The sequence below is a fragment of the Cynara cardunculus genome, unplaced genomic scaffold (assembly GCF_001531365.2).
Source record: "Cynara cardunculus var. scolymus isolate 2C unplaced genomic scaffold, CcrdV1 Un_Scaffold_920, whole genome shotgun sequence".
Taxonomy (NCBI): domain Eukaryota; kingdom Viridiplantae; phylum Streptophyta; class Magnoliopsida; order Asterales; family Asteraceae; genus Cynara; species Cynara cardunculus.
Genome location: NW_020200648.1, coordinates 108,274 through 129,164, shown reverse-complemented (window position 1 = coordinate 129,164; position 20,891 = coordinate 108,274). Strand labels below are relative to the sequence as shown.

Here is a 20,891-nt window from a genome sequence, read left to right as displayed (position 1 = left end):
TCAAACAGTACTGGTATTCGTCCTTCAACTGCAACTACCACCTGCACAACTTTCTTAATCAATTTCTTTGGTTTTAGGACTTGTTGGTGCACACACACACACACACATATATATAATCACCTCTTCAAGAACTGCAATGGTGGCTGGAACATAATCTAGTTGCCGAGCTCCATGATTCGATACTATGATTCCGTCAACTCCTACTTCCACAGCTTTAATGGCTGCATGCCATTCACAAACATGAAATCAGAAAGGATTCCATGCCAACCAAACATCTAAGCTGACCACTTTTCAGTTCCATCATGAATGAATTCTCACTCTTGGACCATTTAGTTCCTTCAAACCAAAAGTAATATTCTACATATAGTGAACTCATAGCCTTACCATCCTCACGAGTGAGTATACCCTTGATCACAATTGGCAACTTTGTAATGGATTTTAACCAAGCAATGTCCTGCAAAACAAATTAATGATAGCTAACTACTTTACTTCCAGCCAGCTATATATAGAATCTGTTAAGACCTCACAGATCCGGATKCCAACAATAGTAATGGGTCCCTTTGAACAAGGAGATGGTTTGTACCTTCCAGGAAAGAGAAGGATCMAAGCTCCTGGATGCAAAAGCTTCCAGATTTGAACCCTCATTCTGCAAAACACATATACTCCATCAGTAAAATTGATAGATGTGTAAGGCGCCCAGAATAAAACCAACAAAAAGAGAGCGATTTCAATTACATCGTCCACTTTTGTCGACAAAAGACCTTCAAAATTCTTCAGCTGGGGTGCAATCATTCTACACACATGAAGATCAAATTTTTTAAAGAAAATCCCCGCAAAACACACTAATGCATTTATGATGATTCACACAGTTAGGTATAAATTTAGGACCTCTAGGTTATTCCAAAGAAGTCCCAACCACTTGGACATGCCATTTGGGCCCAATATCAAATTTTAATTGTACACTGATCAAGTAATATAAGATATTATGTAGAAAAAGAAAAAAAGTTAAAGAAAAAACACTATTTGTAGGGATGATTTTTACTTGTTCTTTATGTCTGCTTCCCTACGACCAAGTTTAGGAGTATCAKCAGTTAGAAGAATAGCCTTAAATCCATTGCTTTCAGCTCTTTTCACCATCAGAGTGGATATATCACGTCTCTTATAGATCTAACAACGCATGCAAGACATAATGACATTCCAGAAGGAGAAAACTTGATGCAACAACGGAGTCATATATGATGATCACATACATACAACTGAAAGAAGAAAACAGCATTGCAACTGGARGCAACCTCCTCTATTGTGCACGTAGACATGAAAGACAACGCCTGAAACATAAAAGGAAAAAGAAAAGAAAAGGTAAACACGGACAAAGTTAAGTAATTAAGTGAGCTGCAGCAGTAGCACTTCAATTACCATTATGACGTTACATGCTGCTGCTGCTTTGGCTGTCAAGACCTCTCCTGAAAAATACATGTAGGAATATTTAATCACGCTCCTACACAATATATATTTACAGTTGACGATGGGATTCCTATTAAATGTTGGATGAACTCAGTGGCAGTTCATTGAAGAGGCAAAATTCAAACCAGAAAAGGATAAGATCACAAAACTGTAGCTCCCAAGTGTCTTAACCATTGGTTGGATCAACAAAAATCATTCCAAAAGGAATTATAATTTCTTCACATTTAAAGSGCCCATTCTTAATTCCCCTTGCGTCAAAGTAGACTCATGAATCCAAAATAACATCTTCGTTTGTCAACATACCATATATGATAAAACAAAAAGCAGTGAATTAACTACCTTGAGGATGTGCCAACTTATGCATAGCAGTTGGAGCAATCATAATGGGTACTGAAGTTTTGTATCCCAGTATGGTCGTTGACATATCTATTTTGCTGACATCAACAAGAATTCTTGGCCGAAGACTGACACAATAAAGTCAGCAAATATATATATATGTATTGTGACAAACTAGATGAGAATGACAAACAAGATTAACATAGTACGTGATTTGGTGAAATGCTTCAACATTCTGTCTGAGTGTGTGCTGATCCTCAGACCCCCCCGCAAAGAAGTCATAGTACATCTTTGGAAGGGCCTGCCTTGCCAATTCTTGATATTCCTTAACATTGACCGGCTCATCACCCATACTTGGTTTCTGGAGATGCAAATAAGTTTAGAAACAGAAATCACCTGTTAACAAGGCCTAACTATCCAATTCTACCATCTCTCTCTCACACACACACACACACACACACACACACATATTACAGATTACAGATGAAGCAGTAGCTGAATTAGAAGGCTTGATGTGTTTCCTATATTAAGTTGCGGAAGGACTAGTGGAGGTTTGAAGAAAGCAAGATAAAGAAACAAAGCTTACTAGTTGCTATGATGATTTCACAATCGATGATTAACATAAAGTCTAAAACCCTAAAACTAAATACATAATAAAAATCATACCTTTCACTGGTATTGGTACTGATCTGCAGGGGATGAGTTAAGATAGGGTAGATGAAGAAGGTCTTGTGTCAAAAGTTTCTTTCTATATAGGATAGGAGAGACAGACAACAGTTTCCATCGCTCTCATCGATATTATGTCTTTCCGGATATATATATCTTGTCGTGTTATCGGATGATGGTCGCCAATTTGGACAATACAACCAATTTGCTTTTTCGTACACTAGAATGTGTATATACATATATAGATATATTTACACAGATAGAGAGAGAGAGAGAGAATTGAAATATTCATATTGTTAAAATACCAGTTTTTGTTATTCTAGTTAAATACTTGATCGTAAAGAGTATATACTCATCAATTGCCAAAGAGACAACCATAGACTTTTTATTCTTAATTTATTACTTTTTTCTGGATTCTGAGCTGTAGCTCAAAGCCTCAATGAGATGTTGCAAACAAACTGTTTGATGGCTATGCCATTGTTTTTTACGTACACAAAAAAGAAAAAGGGAAAACAAAAAATAGCTTCTTGTTAATGAAAGAGAGAATCAACTTCTGACAACACCTTGTAATGTTGTAATAATCTTTTAGTTGACAAAGTTTGCTTTTATTCATAGATAGATAGAAAGAAACCATCACAGACAACAAACATCATTCTCAAGTCCAAACCATCATTTAATTAAAGTAGTAACACCACCAAAACAAATTTCTGTATAAATTCCACAACAAATTCTCTCTGTCAATATTTCCCACACAAAGGTTTCTTTTACTTACCTAATACACTTGCCTTCCAACTAATATCTAACCTTGAATAATTCTTTCTTAAATAACAACAATTAATTTAATCATGGTTTCTCAGACAAAAGAAGCAATCATCACCATATCTTCTTTCTGGCCCAGAAGAGTAGGATAACTACTCCAAGGACAATTGCAACAGGAGCCCATTTCCGGATCAAGGCCTACAGTTGGAACAACAAATGGTGAGTACAAATTTACATCATATGGTGTCCATGAACACATCCACCAACTAAATTCAGATTCAAGTCTATCTTTGAAATGTACCAGTCACCTCCTAAAGACTCCAACAAACTTTTAAACCAAATATAAAATTCCCAACATTGACCACAAAGCTGGTGGGGTCCGCTCATTTTTAGTCTTCTATATGAAAGTTCATGTACAATTGCAAAACCAACAGGCTTCATACACACTGCTGCGAAAATACCAAAAGACGGACAAACTAACAAAATATGTCATCTTAAAACAGAAGCATGCTAACCTGCCGATTTAGATCTCTTGCTTTGTCAGCGTAGATGCGAGATTCTGAGGTTAAACGGCTTGACATTTGACTCACCTCTGCAAAATTTTTATATTGACAATATCAACCAATAATGATGCTTCATAAGAGATAATTCTTGAAGGGAGTCGAAATTCTAACTAACATCAAATGAAATGAGAGACACAAATATCTACGCATTTCTACAATTTTATGATTAAGATTTAATCATATCTCAATGTTCCATGTTAACTCTTACAACTAATCTGAAGTCCAATATCAGTTCTTGATTGTTGTTTTACATTTTTATTACCCGGTTATAGCCTGCATAGGCTTCCATGTACTGCAAGTTTCCTTMAGATTGCAAGTGGTTTCAGCATCTTAAAGTGACATAAAAGGTAACTGCACATGTTAAAATTCACATTAACATGGACATGTACATTTAGCAAGGCATCCTACAGGCTACATCCTCATTAACTTCATCTTGATRCYACAACACAACTTCAATGGCATGATAACAACGCACCACATTAATAATCTTTAAACTTCCATTGCAGTGTTCCACAGTACCAAATTAACAGCTGTGATTCTTTATAGATATCTAGATCACATGCTTTTATTGAATCTGAGACGTATTTTTTCTCATGTCCTAGTAGTTGACAGTACAGTTCCCATGTTTGTTTTATGTTATGTTCCACTCACGGCACTTCTTGCTTGTTTGCAAACACTCTGCTACTTCTCACACTTGTTTCCTTTTAATTTTTGTTTTCCAAGCCAGGGGTCTTCACGGAAATAGCCTCTCTACCCCTTGGGGTAGAGGCAGCGTTTGTGTACATCCTACCCCCAAACCCTACAATATACTGGGTTTGTTCAATATGGTTTGGTTTTAGACCACATGCTCATACTGCTAACTTCTAAACCTCATTATACTTGGACACATTAAATCTTTTCTCTTCACATGCAAAGTCTGGAGACATGTGCCTCTGAGATAAATTGAGGCACTTGATACTTTTGGTGTTCTACCATAAGAAACTCCTGCACCAGATCACTCTTAATATTTGCCTATCAAGGTAACAGAAATTGAAGTTTGAATGCCTAGATGCTTATTAAGAAATTTGTTGCTAGGGCTCCCGTAAGTAGTGGGTCTAAAGATGCTACCTCCTTAGAGGTCCTAATCTGGACACCACAACATTCCCTCCACTCCGCCAACAAGAAGGCATCTGCCTTTTTGACAAGCTATTTACATGAAAATCTTAAAGTTTTGTCTAATCACTATACAAATGACCACCGAAGATGAATGTTCTTCCTTGGTAGACGTGTAGCCAAATGATAGCAGCTGAGGAAGCTCTTGATAATGTAAAGTTTCATTTGTTTATGGTCTCTAAGGATGGGAAAAATTCCCTTGACAACTATGAATATCCAGATGTGCCATCAATCAGTCAAAAGAATACCAAGAGATCTTGCACGGGATCAATCATGTATTCATGCAGTCAGTGGACTTCTGGCACATTTCATTTGACGGTCGGATGCAAATTGAAAGCTTTGTCTTCAGAATAAGAAAAAAAACAATGATTCAATATGCTATTTTGTTAATTTTGATGGAAAACCAATGAATCATGGCATATCAGAGATTTCATTTTGAGACATTTATTTGGATTCTGGGCACATATAGTGGATGTGAATTTGTCTCTCAATTAAGAAAACTCCAGCGAGTTATTCTGCTTCTGGATCTAGGGCGATAGGTTCAAGAGCAATATCCAAATATTATTTTCTGTTCCTATAATTCATTTCTTGGTGTCAAAATATTAAATGTAAATTAAAAATTATTATCTTTTCCAAATTTTATAAATGATCTTGGAGTAATGCTTGCTCTACTTCTATTATTTCCCTCTTGGCACAGCTGGGCCATCTTTGACTTGAATTAGAGATCTTGCCGATCAAGTAAATCATGACGCCTATGGACCAGTTTCTTTCTTCGTCCCTAGTTGCTTCTTGTAAGAAAAAAGAAAATTGTGACACTATTTCGAGCAAAGAACGAAGCCCTAAGTGAAATAGTGATGCATGTTTTCTAGTAGTGTAATCTGTAGGTAAATTTACATGATCACATCATTGACTACTCCAAAACCTAAAAGTAAACAGTGAAAATAGCTTTAATCCCGCATCCAGGACACATGCATAAGCACAGATGTGTTCAACTTGGATGGCTCTTCCCTTCTGATTTTTTTACAAAAGTTACCAGTCAACCTCTTTGCTAAATTAAGCAGCCATCTATAGGTCAAAAAAGAAGGATGTTATTTTAGAAATCCAGTGAACATGGTAGACTGAGTAATTGTAGTGCGGCAGAACTTTTAAAAGGTTATGGAATGTCTACATCTATTGTTTTTCAATTTCTGATGGAGCATATGCCATGATAAGATACAAAACAATCAACATGATCCCTGCCAAGGAGCATCACTCTGTCACCATCCACAAATCCTAGGTAAGGAATAATAAAATGTTCCAAGATTGGATATACTCGAGAACTTCAGTTTACTTGTAATCCCAATCCTTCTCACAAAATTGTGTTATAATACATTACAGAGCCAAGACCCTGTGCGATTGGGTCCTGTCCCAGGGCCCAAGACCTATGAATCACTGGGCCTCGGGCCTATGTGCACACCAAGGCATGACTCCCAAAACACTGCCCTAGTCCATACTTATTGGAAGCTATTAAAGATAACCTATGGTTGAGATCATAGAAGGGTAACTACTTCCTAGAGAGAGAACTTACGGTCCAACTTTTCACCAACACCAAGAACTTCCTGCACATTACGAGTCATTATTTGGTGTACTTCATAAAGTTCATCATTCAACTTGGCAATATTCCTTTGAGTCCTCGTGTCCTGGTACAATTTCTTAGTCCTTTGTATAAATGTGTCTGTTCACAAAGGAAAGAAGGATAGCTTAGGTACAGCAAGCTTATGAATGTGAATGTTAATTACTCGTACAAAAAAAGCAAAAGAAATAGCATTTACCGAATTTTATAAAGGCATAAGGTCTTGCTGCAGTTTCGATTTGACTCGCATAACCACGCTCAAATTCATTCTTAAGATCTTCAAGGTATTGGAAGGCAAGCTTCTTCGGATAAGCACGGTCACACATTGTCAAATAACATACCCGCCCTTCAATGATATAGCTGAGAAAGTGGGTTAAGGAAGCTAAACTGGGGGGAAGTTGAATTTACCTCCAACTACAATCTAATACACAATTACAGCACATGTTAAAATCAAGATGGATACTTTCATAATTCCTAGATTAAATTTGATGAAGGAACACATCCAAATGCAAGAAAGACTCTCCTATTTACGTGAAACATGGAAAAGTCTTTAGAAATTGCCAGAAAAATCCTAAATTAATTTCCAACATTATATAAGACAAATCAAAGGAGTGCAATTAAGAAGGCATGAGTATACTGTTTACTTATTCACTTAGGTCTACGTTAAAAAAAGAAGTTAAGTCTGGCCTTAATATTGGATAAATACTAAACGTATAAACCTGAATGTGACTGCTTAATTTTTGTGTGATCCTGAACTGCAGATATTGCTGAATACTGTCTGGAAAAGTGTTCTCTTTCTTTGAGCCAACTACAGTCTGCAGTCTTTCCAATTTACCTTTGACACTGTTCTTTTTCGGTTCATGCTACATAAGTAGGCCATGACAAAAGGAAAGGCACAAATTGGCACAAGCTGGAGTGAGTAAAGTGCATGCTGAACAAACACAGAAGAGTAGTTGCCTTTAGGAATAACCAATTCATGGGGCGGTTGGAGTATCACGGGGGGGAGTTGATTGTCTTACGTTGGTAGAGGAATGCTTCTATCGAAACTTCCCCTAAAAAGAGTGGGGAGACCTTTGACCTGGGCTGGGGAGGGATTAACGTCGCTTTGTGGAATGTCCACCAGTTCGACCATTGAATCTATCAGCCGTCATGAAGGAATGGGCATGCAAATATATGAACTTCCGACAAGCATCATTCAAAGACTTCAAAGTCAAAAAACATAAGAAAAAGAACCCAAAACCCATTGTGGTGGCTGTTATCTTTTGTTGTTAGTAATAATAATGAATAGGAGGGGTATAAATAAGAATTATTAGTAGTGGAAGGGGTATCTTGAGTTTTATTGACTTTTAACCATTTCTAGAGAGTTCCATTGCCTCTCGAAAGCTGTAGGGTAATGAGAAGCATTCGACTGGGGTTAATTCGTTTCAAGTGAAGTCTAATTCATTATTTGTAGAACATATTTTCTAAAAGGTCCTCGAGTTAGTTGTCCTATCCTAATGAAAAGTGGGTAAATTGTGTTATGGGGAAAAGACTAGGTCCCCGGTTTGGCATTAGGGACCTAGACACTAGCAAGAAACGATTGAAACGGTGTCTTTAGTATTTCCTTCAGAAATACAAGGAGAAAGGTGGAAAGACAACCATATATTGAGAAAATGGAGGATACTGGAAGATGTATGGGCCAGTTTCAACAGACATCCGGGACGCTTCATTTTGACCTCTTGAAAGGTTCTTGAACAAAGCCTTAACTTGTTGTTTATAGAACTCCGCATCCTGCATATCACGGCCATCGTCAAGTCCTTCCGCTAGAGGAAGGCCATCAGTGACACGAGCAATCATCGTCAGCTTCACCATCTTTACTTTAATAAGCTGCCACCAAAGAAAATATATCTAACCATGTTATATGAGAGTACTATTACCAAAGGAGTAAGGCAAAATGAATTTGTTTTAGATGCTAAAAATTAGTTCAGTTAGGTACCTGACATTTACTTCCACTATGAATGCAAAATAGATATTTAATAAACGGCATATGCTCTTATAAGAAAAACACATACGAAGAGAATTGTGTGGCATACCAACAAATCTTTTGCAATAACAAATTACTAGAAAGATATCATATTTTTCTCGTGTTATAAAATAACAATTCTTTCTGGGCACACTACAAAGATACTGTAACATTCTTTTCCGGAGACAAGTAATTCAAACATTAATATATAGAGAGCACGAAACTCACCATTTCTCCTTCTAAATTTAGAGCTTGTAAGTGCGCATTAACCCACATGCTCTTTTCATACAAAAGAAATTGTGGTGAGTTTGTTGATAAGTTTGATGGTAAGTTAGCCCAAATATATAACAGGGATACTACATAAAACTGTAAGGAACTCTAAGCATATTAGTTACATGACTAAGATCCAACTAACAAAATTAGCAAAGTTTATTGTATAGAAATTTACATGCAGACTACCAACTGCATATTCACCATATTTAGGTTGTAAAATTAGAGTTGTCATACGCTTCAAAAAGAAGAAAGATTTAGTGAAAGCATTATAGATCAATCTCCAAAGGCCGAACAACCATTATTCTTATCGGGGAAAAAACTTCATTTCCATCCCGACTAATAAAATCGGTTTGTTAGCCAAACAGCATTGAAGATTAAAGAATTATTACGAACCAAGAACAACAAATTAACTGTGAGATGAAGCCATGCCCAAAAATGAAGATCACATCGATACCCAACTCAAATCATGTAACTACAATTTCATCTGATTCTAACAAAAAAGATAGTCAAGTACGAAAATATTAAACTATCAAGTATAAGAAATTGAAATATACGTACAAGAAATAAAAGGAAAATTACCTGAATTTATATTGAAGAAGTATTTATCATGCGTATGGATGACCCAATCTTTCCTGCTTTGAGTTTCTTGATCTACATTGATCGGTGAGCGAGGTTTACGAGGATGAAAAAATCTAGACAAATATATGAAATCGAATTATAGGGTTTTGGAAGGACGAATGATTGAAAAATTGGGAATGATTTCTTGTCCTTCAAGAATAGGCCGACGATGACTCGAGTAAAATGCTACACTAATTGATCCAATCTAACTAATATTTTATATTGGGTCGGGTTTCAGGGTGACAAAGTATCGAGATGAAGTGTATTGAGATGATCAATCTCCATATAAGGAAGATATATAGGTGTATTTGAGATTAAACGGCCTTCTCGTCTTAAATCTCATTTTTATATGATTTTTGTCCCTTTATATTATGGAATTAATACAAGTGCCAATAGGTTTCAAATTATGATCTAATACAAGATAGATGGTGTGTAGTGCCCACTTATATATTGAGACGAGCTTGATTCCGGATACAACAAAATGACGGAGGTCAAGGGGCGTAGCCCCATTGCTGGTCCAAGGGTGGCGCCCCAAAAACTCTACAAAATTTTGGAGTTGGAATACAGTGGAAAAACATGATCAGACTTAGTAGAATTAACTAAATGTTACTCCGACTTAAATGATCTCTGGTTGGTAAGTTCGGAGATAGCAGATAGCACTATCTCTAGTTAGTATAAGGACCATCCCTGGTGGTAAGACCCTATCTCTGGTTGGTCTAACGATCATCTTGGAATGTCTATCTCTATACATATACGTCCAGGGCTTTGGATCTACATTTTTTTTCTTGATCTTATCCATTAATGACTATAATTGTTTGTAACTGATTCTAACTTCCCAAAAACACTTCATTTTTTGGGACTCTCGGAATCTGAACATTCTAGTATTCTCTAGCAATTTGACTTTCGTTTTTGTGCCTAAATTCGAAAGTGTCCTTAAGGATTATCCTATGGTACAAGCAACTTGACTGAAGGGGACCCGTGCTTCTGTTCCAAAAAGAGTTGTGTTGACAGACGTAAGCTAGGAACGGGGAAGGATGAGCAGAGAGGGAAGGACTCGCAGATAAGTATGAATTGAGACGAAGAGGCTAGTAGGGCCCTAGTCCTGTAACCATTTATAAGGGGCCAACTCCGCCTACACCGAAAATGACAAGAGCTTGTCGATCTGTCACCCAACCAACTAAACAACCTAAAGGCTTGGTCTTACCTGGTGATCCTTAGGTTGCAACCTACTTATAAGGGGCCAACTGCCGTTTGTTTTCTTTCCTACGCAAATCTTGTTGTAAGGTAGAAATTTCCCAAGTCCTAGACTTGAATGAAGCAATCTGGCTGAAAGTCGATTATCCCCGGCGTACCTTCGATTCGTTGAGCGAGAGCCCTTCCAGATAACCTCCCCAAGCCTGCCTAACCTAATTGTGTGCGAGGCAAGCCAAAACCTATTCCTAACAAGTTGCTGACATGATGATGGGTGGAGGCGATAGGGGATTGGCTTAATCGATTCAATGGGCGGCTGCTTTCCTTTAAAGGGAAGCAAACTCCTTCCTTGGATGAGCACGAGCTTAGTTAGTTTTTATGTCTGTTGTCTTTAGGCATAGGATCGAAATATCAATTCGGAAAGTTAACCTACACGATTTTTAAACAATCCAGATTTCAATTATCATTTACCCTGTAATCGTAAATTTTTTCTAATTTTTCTCACCTTAACTTTTATTTGAGGTTGAGAAAAGTACACGATCCATTGGGCCGATTTACTCTGCTGGGCTTACAAAGATTCAATGTCTGAGGTCTATTATGAAGATTGGGCCTTGATCTTGCCTCCTTATGCCAATAAAACTGGATATGTTGATGAATGCTTTGGGCTGTGATATGTTGATTTGGACTTCTTATATGAAGTGGGCTCATTTCAAAATCTAAATCTTATTCATTAATGTTGGTTATTGGGATATGCCATTGTTAATTATTTTTCCTAAACATTTTTTAGGATGTTGTTTCTTGACATTGTAAAAATGGTTATGTCCATTTCACTCTTGTAATTTCCTTTTTATTAATAAAAATTTTCCAGGGGTTCCGTCCCCTTTTCCCAAAGTACATGATCCATAGACTAATTTTATATCTATGTAGAGTAAAAGTCTAGACAATGATGTAATACGTCCTTGTATAGGCTATATAGAATGAAAACAAGTTCCTCATAAAATAAAAGTCTAGGCAAACTTCTCTTCTCCACTTATGCCTCCTTTAAAGACCTCATCATTTGAAAGAACTACAAATACAAACGTCAAGTTTAGAAATGGTTTATGAAACATTAACTGTTCAAATTCGAGCAGATGTTCATTTTTTGCTCTCACCCTCATCTCCCCCTCACCATCTTGTGTTCCATCCCGATTTGCAAGTTTACAGAATAAGCGCTATCAAAAGGAGAGAAAAATGACATTGTTTGATGATTGCCCTGTAGAAGAAGATAAACAACAAAATCGGGGAATTTTTATTTCCCAAAATTAAGAGGATTGATTTTAGAGTTTTTTTTTTTTTTGGATTTTGAGACTTGATTTAGAGTTTTGATTGTACATAGTTTTGCATCACAAATTTATTAAATGAATTTGTATAAGTCTATTCTTGATGCTCATATGTGTTCTTGTTTTAACTGAATTAATGGACACCCTTGTGTTATTGATGCTTGTATTCAACTTCATATGTGTTCTTGTTTTAACTGTATTGATGGACACCCTTGTATTATTGATGCTTGTATTCAACTGGTGGTGGTTGGATATGCAGTCTCGCCTATACATACATACATACATACATACACACACACACACACTTTTATTTTTTTTAAATAGGATAAAAACAACAAAAAAGATAAAAAGACCTCTTAAGGTTCCATTGAATAACAACTAACAAGGAAGGAAGCATTCAAAAGTTGTTGATGGAATTGAAAGCAAAAAAAATGGAGCAATAAAGGAGTAGAGTTGTTTGGCCAATTGGCTATTTAGTTGAAGGAACACAATACAAAACAATACAATATACAACCAAAAATAATTCCAAGCTCTGAGCTGACTATTACGACATTTATATATACCTGATCTGATATCAACCAAACACAAACACCAACTCATCTCAGCTTTGACTCACTTCCTTTGCTCCGAAATGATGACAAAGAGAAGAATGATCGAGGGGCTGTTGTGAAAGTCAACCATCAACAACACATATATATACATAATATAGATATATATATATATATATATATATATATCTTACTTAATAATCTTTCATATAAATGGAGTGCTTTTTGGTAATCATACCTTTGATTGAGCTTCCAGAAAGATGATCCTCCCTCAGTCTGAAGTTTGCTGGAGGTGTTGGGACTGTCATCGGAAACAAATTTTGTCAACCACACTTGACTAAAAAAAGTTCAAAAACTATATATAGGAGAAAAAATCACCTTGATCGCTAAAGAAATCGCTGCTTTCGTTGAAGCTGCTGCTACCTTCAAAAGGTAGTCCACCCATTCTTGATTTTCTTAGATCATCTGACGACCGATCTCTTCCATCCTCTGTATCATCATCTCCCTCGGAAGTTGTAGCAGAGATCCAATCAGCCATGTTGTTACTTTTCCTTCCGAATTTTAGTAATCGTTTGAATCCTTTTGTCATATCCTTACGAGATTGAACACCACAAGTGTTGGCAACAAGAATATGTTTTTGTGTACTTCCCCATTTCTTCCTCATACGAGCATCCTCTGTTGGATTAAGATTCCAAGATTCCACATTATCAGGGACCTCAAAATGACGATGGATGCCAGAATTCCATGACATGGGGCTTTCACCAGGTGAATCTTGCACAGGAAATGCAGTAGCAGGCAATTCTCCATGTCCAGATTTAGAGTTTATCATGCCATCTACTACTACAGCTTCATCTTGGATTTTCATGGTATCAAGCTCTTGGTTGTCATCATCTTCCACCACATCTGGATCATATTCTTCCTCGTTTTTCATGGCTTCAGGCACCACTGACCACTTCATTTTTGCAATAATATTCCCACCTATGCCGTTGTTCTTCCTAACAAAGGACTTTGACTCCATGTGAACACCTTCACTCTCGAATTTCAATGGCGTCAAAATAACACATTCTGAGCTCTCAGGAGGAGTTGGGGAGTTCTTCCTCAACGACTGACACCGTCCTTGCTTCTCTTCCTTGACAGATGGCATCTCTTCACTTGTACTTCTGCTGCGGGCATAGTTTCTCAACTGAGAGCGTGCAGCTGCTTTGCTGACTACAGAATAAGGCTTGGTATTTTCTTTTCGCAAGGCCAACAAGTTGGGGACAGATTGCACAAGAGGATTATCTGATTGTACCTTCCGCCTCCCAGAACTGGAGGCTACTTTGGTGCCTCCTGATCTTGGAGCTGGGGTGCGTGGTGTGGATGTAGATGAATTCTTGATGGGTAATGGGTTTTTACCTTGAACATTCCTAGAAACACCATTACTGATAAGTTTCAGCTCTGAAAATTCAGATAAGTCTTCATCATCTTCAAGCTGCCCAAAATCTAAGGGCTGCCATCACAATAAAGCATCTTCATGGCAAGGTTTCACAAGCAGATCAAAGTTATTGTTAATATTATATCGCAAGTAAAGATTACAATACCTGCTCCCTCTTCATAGCCGATCGAGCATTGAATGACCTGAGTCTCTCAGTACGTCGATGAGCACTAAATATGGAATCCTGTCTATCTGCAGACCAAGAAAGTTTAGCCTTCATTTCAGCACTACTACGCTCGAGGATATCATGCATGGCTTTCATCTTAACTTCTTTTTCTGCTTTATTGGATCCCCATTGTTCCTTCAACCTTTCCTCTCTTTTCTTCATGTAACTCTCATAAAATTTTCCTCGTGAATCATCAGAAAGTATAACCTCAGAAAAGCTTCGGTGAAGAGCATCTCTATGATTCTGACCATCTACTTCTGCAACTGGAATAGAAGAGTTGAATACAGAAACCTGAATAGGAACAGCTTCTGCAACCTGCTTTCTGTATGGTAAACTGGTTGCCTGGTCAGTACCATCGTCAAAGGGCTTACTTCGCCGTGCATAATTAGGTTGATCTCCAGGACCTCGAAGCTTATGCTCCGTAAAAAGCTTTTCAAGTTCACATGCTTTCATTTTAAGCTCATCGTTGAGTCCTTGGTTCCCTTTCAACTGCTTTGATCTATGTGCTTGTTCAACAAGAGGTTCCAATGGCATTGAGCCGCCGGATCCCTCCACAAATTTACCAGATGGCAGTGTATTACTATACCCATCAACATATATGCTTTCATCCCTTCGAACATTCTTTTGAACCAGTATTTTTTGGACCCCTGATTTGCCAAATTGTTTCTTGGTTGGTGCATAACCTTTCCCGTCAACTTCCTCGGATTCTGCCAAATAATTGCACCTGGGTTGGGAACATAACAAATCAATCTCAAGCCCTCTATGCTGAGAAGCAGCTACAGCTTCCCGAAATTTTGATCCAGAACCACCTCTCTGATACTTTGAATCCGCAGCATTCTTTGACGGAGCGCTTAAGGTCATTTGTTTGGAATCAGACTCTAATGGTCCTGCATCTGCTCCATGTTGAGAAGTTCCAACAATTGAAGAACTGAATTCTTCTTGATTAGACACGCCAAATCGATCTTGGTTACCACCATGAAAAGACTTGATCTGGCTATGAGGTTTTAACTGTGCCTCCAATGAATCATCATCCGATTTGATTAAGGATGACCAAGACTGCATCATTTCCAAAGTAGAAGTCGATTGGTTGGAACCAACAGGTTCTTCAGGCCTCACAGAAGAAGAAAATGTCAACTGGCTTCCAGAACTTTTCTCCACCTTAGTAATTGGCATATCTTCACCCCTGCAAGAACTACCACTCAGGCGATCGTTCAAATCAGGTTGATTTTTCTGGACCTCTGTTTTCGCAGAAGTTGGGATCTTGTTCACAGGCAGCTTAAGAGAGCTGTCAGTTTCCTTCTTCTCGCCACTCAAATCAATGCTCATATCACTAGCACCACTCCATCTTTTCAGAGTGGCTGGAGGAGCAGCTGAATTTGAATGTGAAACTTCAGATGAAAGCCTACGAAGCTCGGGCTTCACAATGGCTGGTTTGCCACCATTCCCGGAACCAACCTCTTTCTGTTTGTTCTCAAAAAGATTAATCCGGTCTTGCACACTGAGCCGCCTCGAAGATGGCTGGGTAGCTGTTTGAGCCATCAGCTCCTCATCCCCAACACCACTACCAACCTCTTCTTTCTTTACTATTTGGTTCTCAGAAACTATTTCGTCTTTTCCTGTGGTCAACTCCCAAGTAGCAGGAGTGCTACTAGGTCGTAATGGGAGGCTGGTGGAAGAAGAGGATTTGGGTGGCTGAGAGGTGTTGGGAGGTTTAGCAGATTGTTCGGCAGTTGCTGATGAAGACTGCTCGGTGGTGATAGTTGGCGGGTCATCATCAATGGACATGTCTGAGCTGTAAGAGCAACGGATGGCTTGATCTCCAAAGCTGGATTTGGGTGAGTTGTTAAACAACTCCGGCCTTTTGTTGTAGAGCGATATGTATTTACAGCAAGCTTCACTGCACAAAAATTAGGAAAAAGAATTAAATTAAAAAATTTCAAGGGGGAACAAAAAAATAGAGATCATGAAAATATGGGGAAAACACGAGTGGCATTCTAATCAGAAGTATGTAAAAACATGTTCTTTCAAGTACTGAAGTAAATATGATGGTTCTACATAACTTTATTTTCCAACTCATCAATAAAATTGACAGCAATTTTTCTACCTTTACCATCAAATCAGTACTTAGATTTTCTATGTGAAATGTACAGAATCTTTTCTCGCTTTTTATAAGGTCTTCACTAGGATTTTCACCTAGTTGGCATTTTAGTCTTAAAATGGTTTAAAATGCATCACGTAGCTAAACCACTTATACTAAAAAAGAGTCCAATCCTTGCATGATTAATTATATGAAACAAACATAAGGAAGAAAATGGAAAAAATTATATTTCCAAAATGCATCTAATCTAACAGACTATTCTAGTTATTAATATTTATGATAGTTATCTCCTGTTGCCTCAAAACTGATAAGGCTTCCCCACTCCAAATACCACCAGGTTTGACTTCAGTTGTATAGACTAGCAAGCACTTCTCTTTTAACAATATATTGTGGTTTGCAGGACTGACAAAAACTTTGCTTTACGCTTCAAAACTGAAAATTTTAGCCTTCTCAGATTTCCCTAAACATCCAAATACAAAGCATATTATTTTCTGTTCACATTTCCTTTTTCCTTGATATCTAAATTGTCAGCTATGCTGTTACAGAGGTCAAAATATGAAAGTCAAGCCTATGATTTGAAATAGCGGTTATCACGATGATAAAGCGTTGGTATAGCAGTTCATATAATAATTATATATATATATATGTATTTATACATACCTGAACATATTATGTGTATTCAATAAAAAATATAAGAATAATAATGTCCAAGTCCATATAAAATTAAATAATGAACTTCATTTGATGGCATGTGCCTTCTTAGAATAAGGCTAGGAGCGATTCTCCAGTGATGGCTGGCTGGCTGGCTGCCTTCACCCCCATCAGTTGGGTCTTTGCCTGGAAAAAGGCTTTCACTATAGAAAATTATCAAGTAGATGTTCCCTGAATGTAAGCGCTTTCGAAATGTGAATACCTTCATTCAAAGGCAGAGGTCAAAGTGATGGTGTCCAAGTCTAAAGAATCAGAATAATAAAGCCTTAATGTTGTTGGACTAAAATAAAACCAAACAGAGGTCCAAAATAAAAGCCCACAAAATAAAACCCAACAGCAGCCATGTTTCTGTGTTCAAAATGCGGTCAATAGTGCCGCTAATCGCAGGACTGGTATTTTGTCCCATGACTGCGAACCGCGACAGAACTGCTATAGGCACAATTAACAGCATAGATTTTTAGTGAAAGGGGTTGTGGATTTACTTCAATTTTTCCCCCTTTTTACTTTTGAATTTGTTGTGTGCTTCTACTAAAAATGTTTTACTGTGACATCAAGTATTACCATGCTAGCCGAGAAAAGGGTGGGCAGGCAGACCTCCATTTTATGTTTCCTTTTTAGGTTGCAATTTGATGCAACACACATACACATGAACGAACATATATATGAAAAATGTGAGTCCAAGACTTCTTACTTTAGGCGACTGGCACCAAACCTCTCTGCAAACAACTGAAGATCAGCTACCACGTCATGGTTAAAACCAGCAGCGGCAGCACGATCACAAGCTGTATTCAAATCCTGCTTCACAGCAGTCAGCCTCACATCAATTGCCCTCAAAAGTTCCTTCCTGTAAGAAACAAGGAAAAGGGGGGGGGGGGGGGGGAGCAGTCAATGCAGCTTGCAGCAAAACCAGAGAAGGTCACACATTTAATAATCATGCAACAGGCTAACTAGAGATGGGTGATGGCCATGCAACTGAGTGACAGACTGAATGTGGTTCAAGTAAAGAAGGATGAAAGTGAGTTAAAGATCACAAACTATGAATCAGTCTTTTCTCCAGAAATATTTCAGCCTTCAAGTGGAATTTGATAGATAAATATTATGGACATGGTGAGCTTTACACCACTGTCCTTTAAAAGCTCCCATTCTAATATTCTTGCATTAGGCCAGCAGAACCTTCACCAGTACAACACAAATCGTTCACAAACACACTCGTAGGGGGGGAGAGAGAGAGGGAGGGGGGAGTGTTTACTTTGTTGCATCAGTCCTGGCTGCTGTACTTGATCTACCATCACCTGGATTATAGTAATGGTACCTGATTAGCCCGGAATATTAGCAGCATCAGACCCATTCAGAAAATGTATGAAGGAAGAAAGAAAAAACTGTGAAAGCGGAGAAAGAGAATGCTGTCAATGTCCTTTTATTAAACTTAGGGACTGTTTGATTTTTTTTCATTACCAGATGAACTAAGAAATTTTTTTGTTTCATGATTAAATAGTCTGAATAACAAAAAATTACCAATTTAACCTTCTGTCTACAACATGTTGGATGAAAAAAATTAATTTTTTGGTAAATATCTTCTGAATGACAGAAAACTAAAACCATATGAATTATCTAAGATAACATAAATAATATAAATTCGATGAGTTTATTACACAATACTTAATAACTTACAATATAATTAAAACAATTAAGCATCATTGTTTTATTACAATTTTTAATTAATGCACTTGCCGGTAGACTACGCGATTAAAAAATTGTAAGGAAAGGGTACATTTGAAAAAAAATCCTAGCTTAATGCATTAAAAGATAGGGTGGGCTCAAGAAGTCGTCCTAATAAACAATCACAAATTCTCATGTTGTCAACTCCTTTTAAACAAATGAAGAAATGAGAAAGAAGGGCCTGAAACATATGAAGAACTTGAGAAGATCCCTAGTTTGCAAGAAGGATTTGGGAAGCATAGCTAGAAGCCACAAATACTATGAAATACATTCTTTCTTCCCATATTCTATTTTTTTGTCTTTCCTCTTTTCTTATCTGTTTTTTTCGCTTTGCACATAGCAGTGTAAAATAAGACTATGAGATGGACATAACAACGTATTGACTATTGATCATACAAGACTAGGTGAAGTAAGACTATGAGATGCACCTGGGAATGCATTGACCGTAAATGTTATACTCAAGCATAAGATGTTAATGCATTCAACTCAGCCTCTGTTCACAAATCACATAAAAAAGATAATGGGCTATATCACATACCAAAGTTACTCGAAAGCTGGTCAGATGATCCCTGAAATTATGTTGGGAAGCTTCAAGTCAGATTGAAGACTTTGATTATATTAACACCTAATATGAATGATTACACAAGGTTCAGATGTACATGCCTGTGAATATATTCTACGGGCTGCTTCTAGCTGAGACATTTCAGCATCAAAGGTGATCACTAGTTCTACAATTTCCGGTGTACTAACAAAACGCACAAACCTGGTGACAGAAGTTATCAATTACAAAGAACATATAAACCATTAAGCGACTCTTAATTTTCTGTAGGTACACTACCTCTCCAACGTTCCCTTTGTGAACCATGAGTCTGCATTTTTACATTTATCCACTTCAAGCTTGATAGATTGAACTGACTTTGCAACTTGTTCATCTACAACCTTCATATGAGTCATAAATGGCTTCACTAAACCTGATGCAAGCTTCTCGGTGTTTCCGTTACTGGAGACAAACAATTCACATCTGCACAAAAGGTGAAGAAAAAGATCAGGTGCAGGGCATGGTAAACAAAGAGGAAATCAAAACAACCACCTATACTCAAAATCTGAAGTTACCTTGAATGTTTTGGTGAGAGTTGGAATGCCGCATAATCAAGAGGCGAGTCAAATTCCATCTCTCTTTTAACATAAGGGAGAAGATATCAACACTTGAACACCCTAGGCCACCTCAAAGATCCCTAGAAAATGCATGATGTAAGTAAAGCTTTGATTTCCAAAACCACATTGTGAATTATTTATGGCAGGTAACATTATGAAGTCCACAGACTATAATTCGCAGGGAATGAGTCATAGTTAGTTCGCCATTATGTGGACTAAAGATCCTACTTGGAATTGTTTAACCTGATAAAAACCAAATAGGCGATATACTCGGAATGCAATACCACCCCAGATCCGATTCGAGACAGAAGAAACCAAATGGCGATCAGTTGGTTGTTAAAGCAAAAAATAGCATTTCTAAATGAAGATAAGAGCTCCTTCAGTGTACAACATAAATTGAAAAAAAATGGAGTATACTGAGAACAAGAAAATGGCAAGTCAATACGAGTTTGATTACCCAAAAAAGAAAGAAAAGTTATGGATGGAAAAACCCTAAATGACAAATCAAGAAACTGAGCAGAAATTTGAAATGTACATAGGTGACAAGAAGGAAAGGATCTTGGGTTCCCACTGCCGACCGTCGATTTGGTTTAAAAAATGAAGCAACATTGCCGGTTCTATTCAAAGAAAAGGGTTTCCTTTTTGTATATGAAGAAAGAGAAGTGGAAAACCCTACAAAGTTAACAGCTGGCTGGCTTTTGTAGATGAGTTTTGCTTTACTTCTTCTCATCTCTCAGACCCTCCCATTATCTTTCATGATCTCCCTCTCCAAAATCTTAAAAAAAGAAAGAGTATAGAGTAATGTCAGGCAACTTATAACCATCATGAGCAATCTTAGGTAACATATGATAGGGATGGAAAGTTAAAAAATCAATTATCTTCACATAGCATAATAATAGAACATGTATCCATTTTACGTATTGTAATGTCAGATGAGATATTTTTTTAATTTTAATTTTAATTTTAATTTTAGTTTAGTAAAACATGAATCGTATTCTCTTTCTTATTTGACTTTTAGTTTAGATGCATAAATCCATATGGAAAACATTTATCAAGTTTACAAGA

At 37.3% G+C, this 20,891-nt stretch overlaps 3 protein-coding genes across 3 annotated transcripts; all 3 read right to left on the bottom strand.

The window, feature by feature from the left end:
* Positions 1 to 5: 5 nt before the first annotated feature.
* LOC112502096 (peroxisomal (S)-2-hydroxy-acid oxidase GLO4) lies at positions 6 to 3,030 on the bottom strand (the record flags this gene model as incomplete). Its single annotated transcript, XM_025105920.1, has 11 exons — positions 2,467 to 3,030; positions 2,010 to 2,161; positions 1,804 to 1,928; positions 1,417 to 1,463; positions 1,251 to 1,328; positions 1,043 to 1,167; positions 736 to 793; positions 584 to 646; positions 385 to 454; positions 121 to 221; positions 6 to 41 (listed from the first exon to the last, which is right to left on the bottom strand). Coding segments are annotated over exons 2-11 (846 nt in total), but the record flags the coding sequence as incomplete, so codon positions are not given.
* Positions 3,031 to 3,121: 91 nt separating this feature from the next.
* Positions 3,122 to 9,776, bottom strand: LOC112502102 (25.3 kDa vesicle transport protein). The gene is made up of 6 exons (XM_025105927.1): positions 9,407 to 9,776; positions 8,216 to 8,418; positions 6,752 to 6,912; positions 6,508 to 6,654; positions 3,741 to 3,817; positions 3,122 to 3,423 (listed from the first exon to the last, which is right to left on the bottom strand). Exons 2-6 carry the CDS (start codon positions 8,401 to 8,403, stop codon positions 3,340 to 3,342), a joined length of 657 nt encoding a protein of 218 aa, XP_024961695.1. The 5' UTR covers positions 8,404 to 8,418; positions 9,407 to 9,776; the 3' UTR covers positions 3,122 to 3,339.
* Positions 9,777 to 12,347: 2,571 nt separating this feature from the next.
* Positions 12,348 to 20,728, bottom strand: LOC112502095. Its single transcript, XM_025105919.1, has 10 exons — positions 19,785 to 20,728; positions 19,510 to 19,692; positions 19,293 to 19,434; positions 19,210 to 19,240; positions 18,202 to 18,244; positions 17,644 to 17,796; positions 14,084 to 16,049; positions 12,882 to 13,992; positions 12,742 to 12,804; positions 12,348 to 12,616 (listed from the first exon to the last, which is right to left on the bottom strand). Exons 1-10 carry the CDS (start codon positions 19,841 to 19,843, stop codon positions 12,552 to 12,554), a joined length of 3,816 nt encoding a protein of 1,271 aa, XP_024961687.1. The 5' UTR covers positions 19,844 to 20,728; the 3' UTR covers positions 12,348 to 12,551.
* Between the last annotated feature and the right edge of the window lie 163 nt (positions 20,729 to 20,891).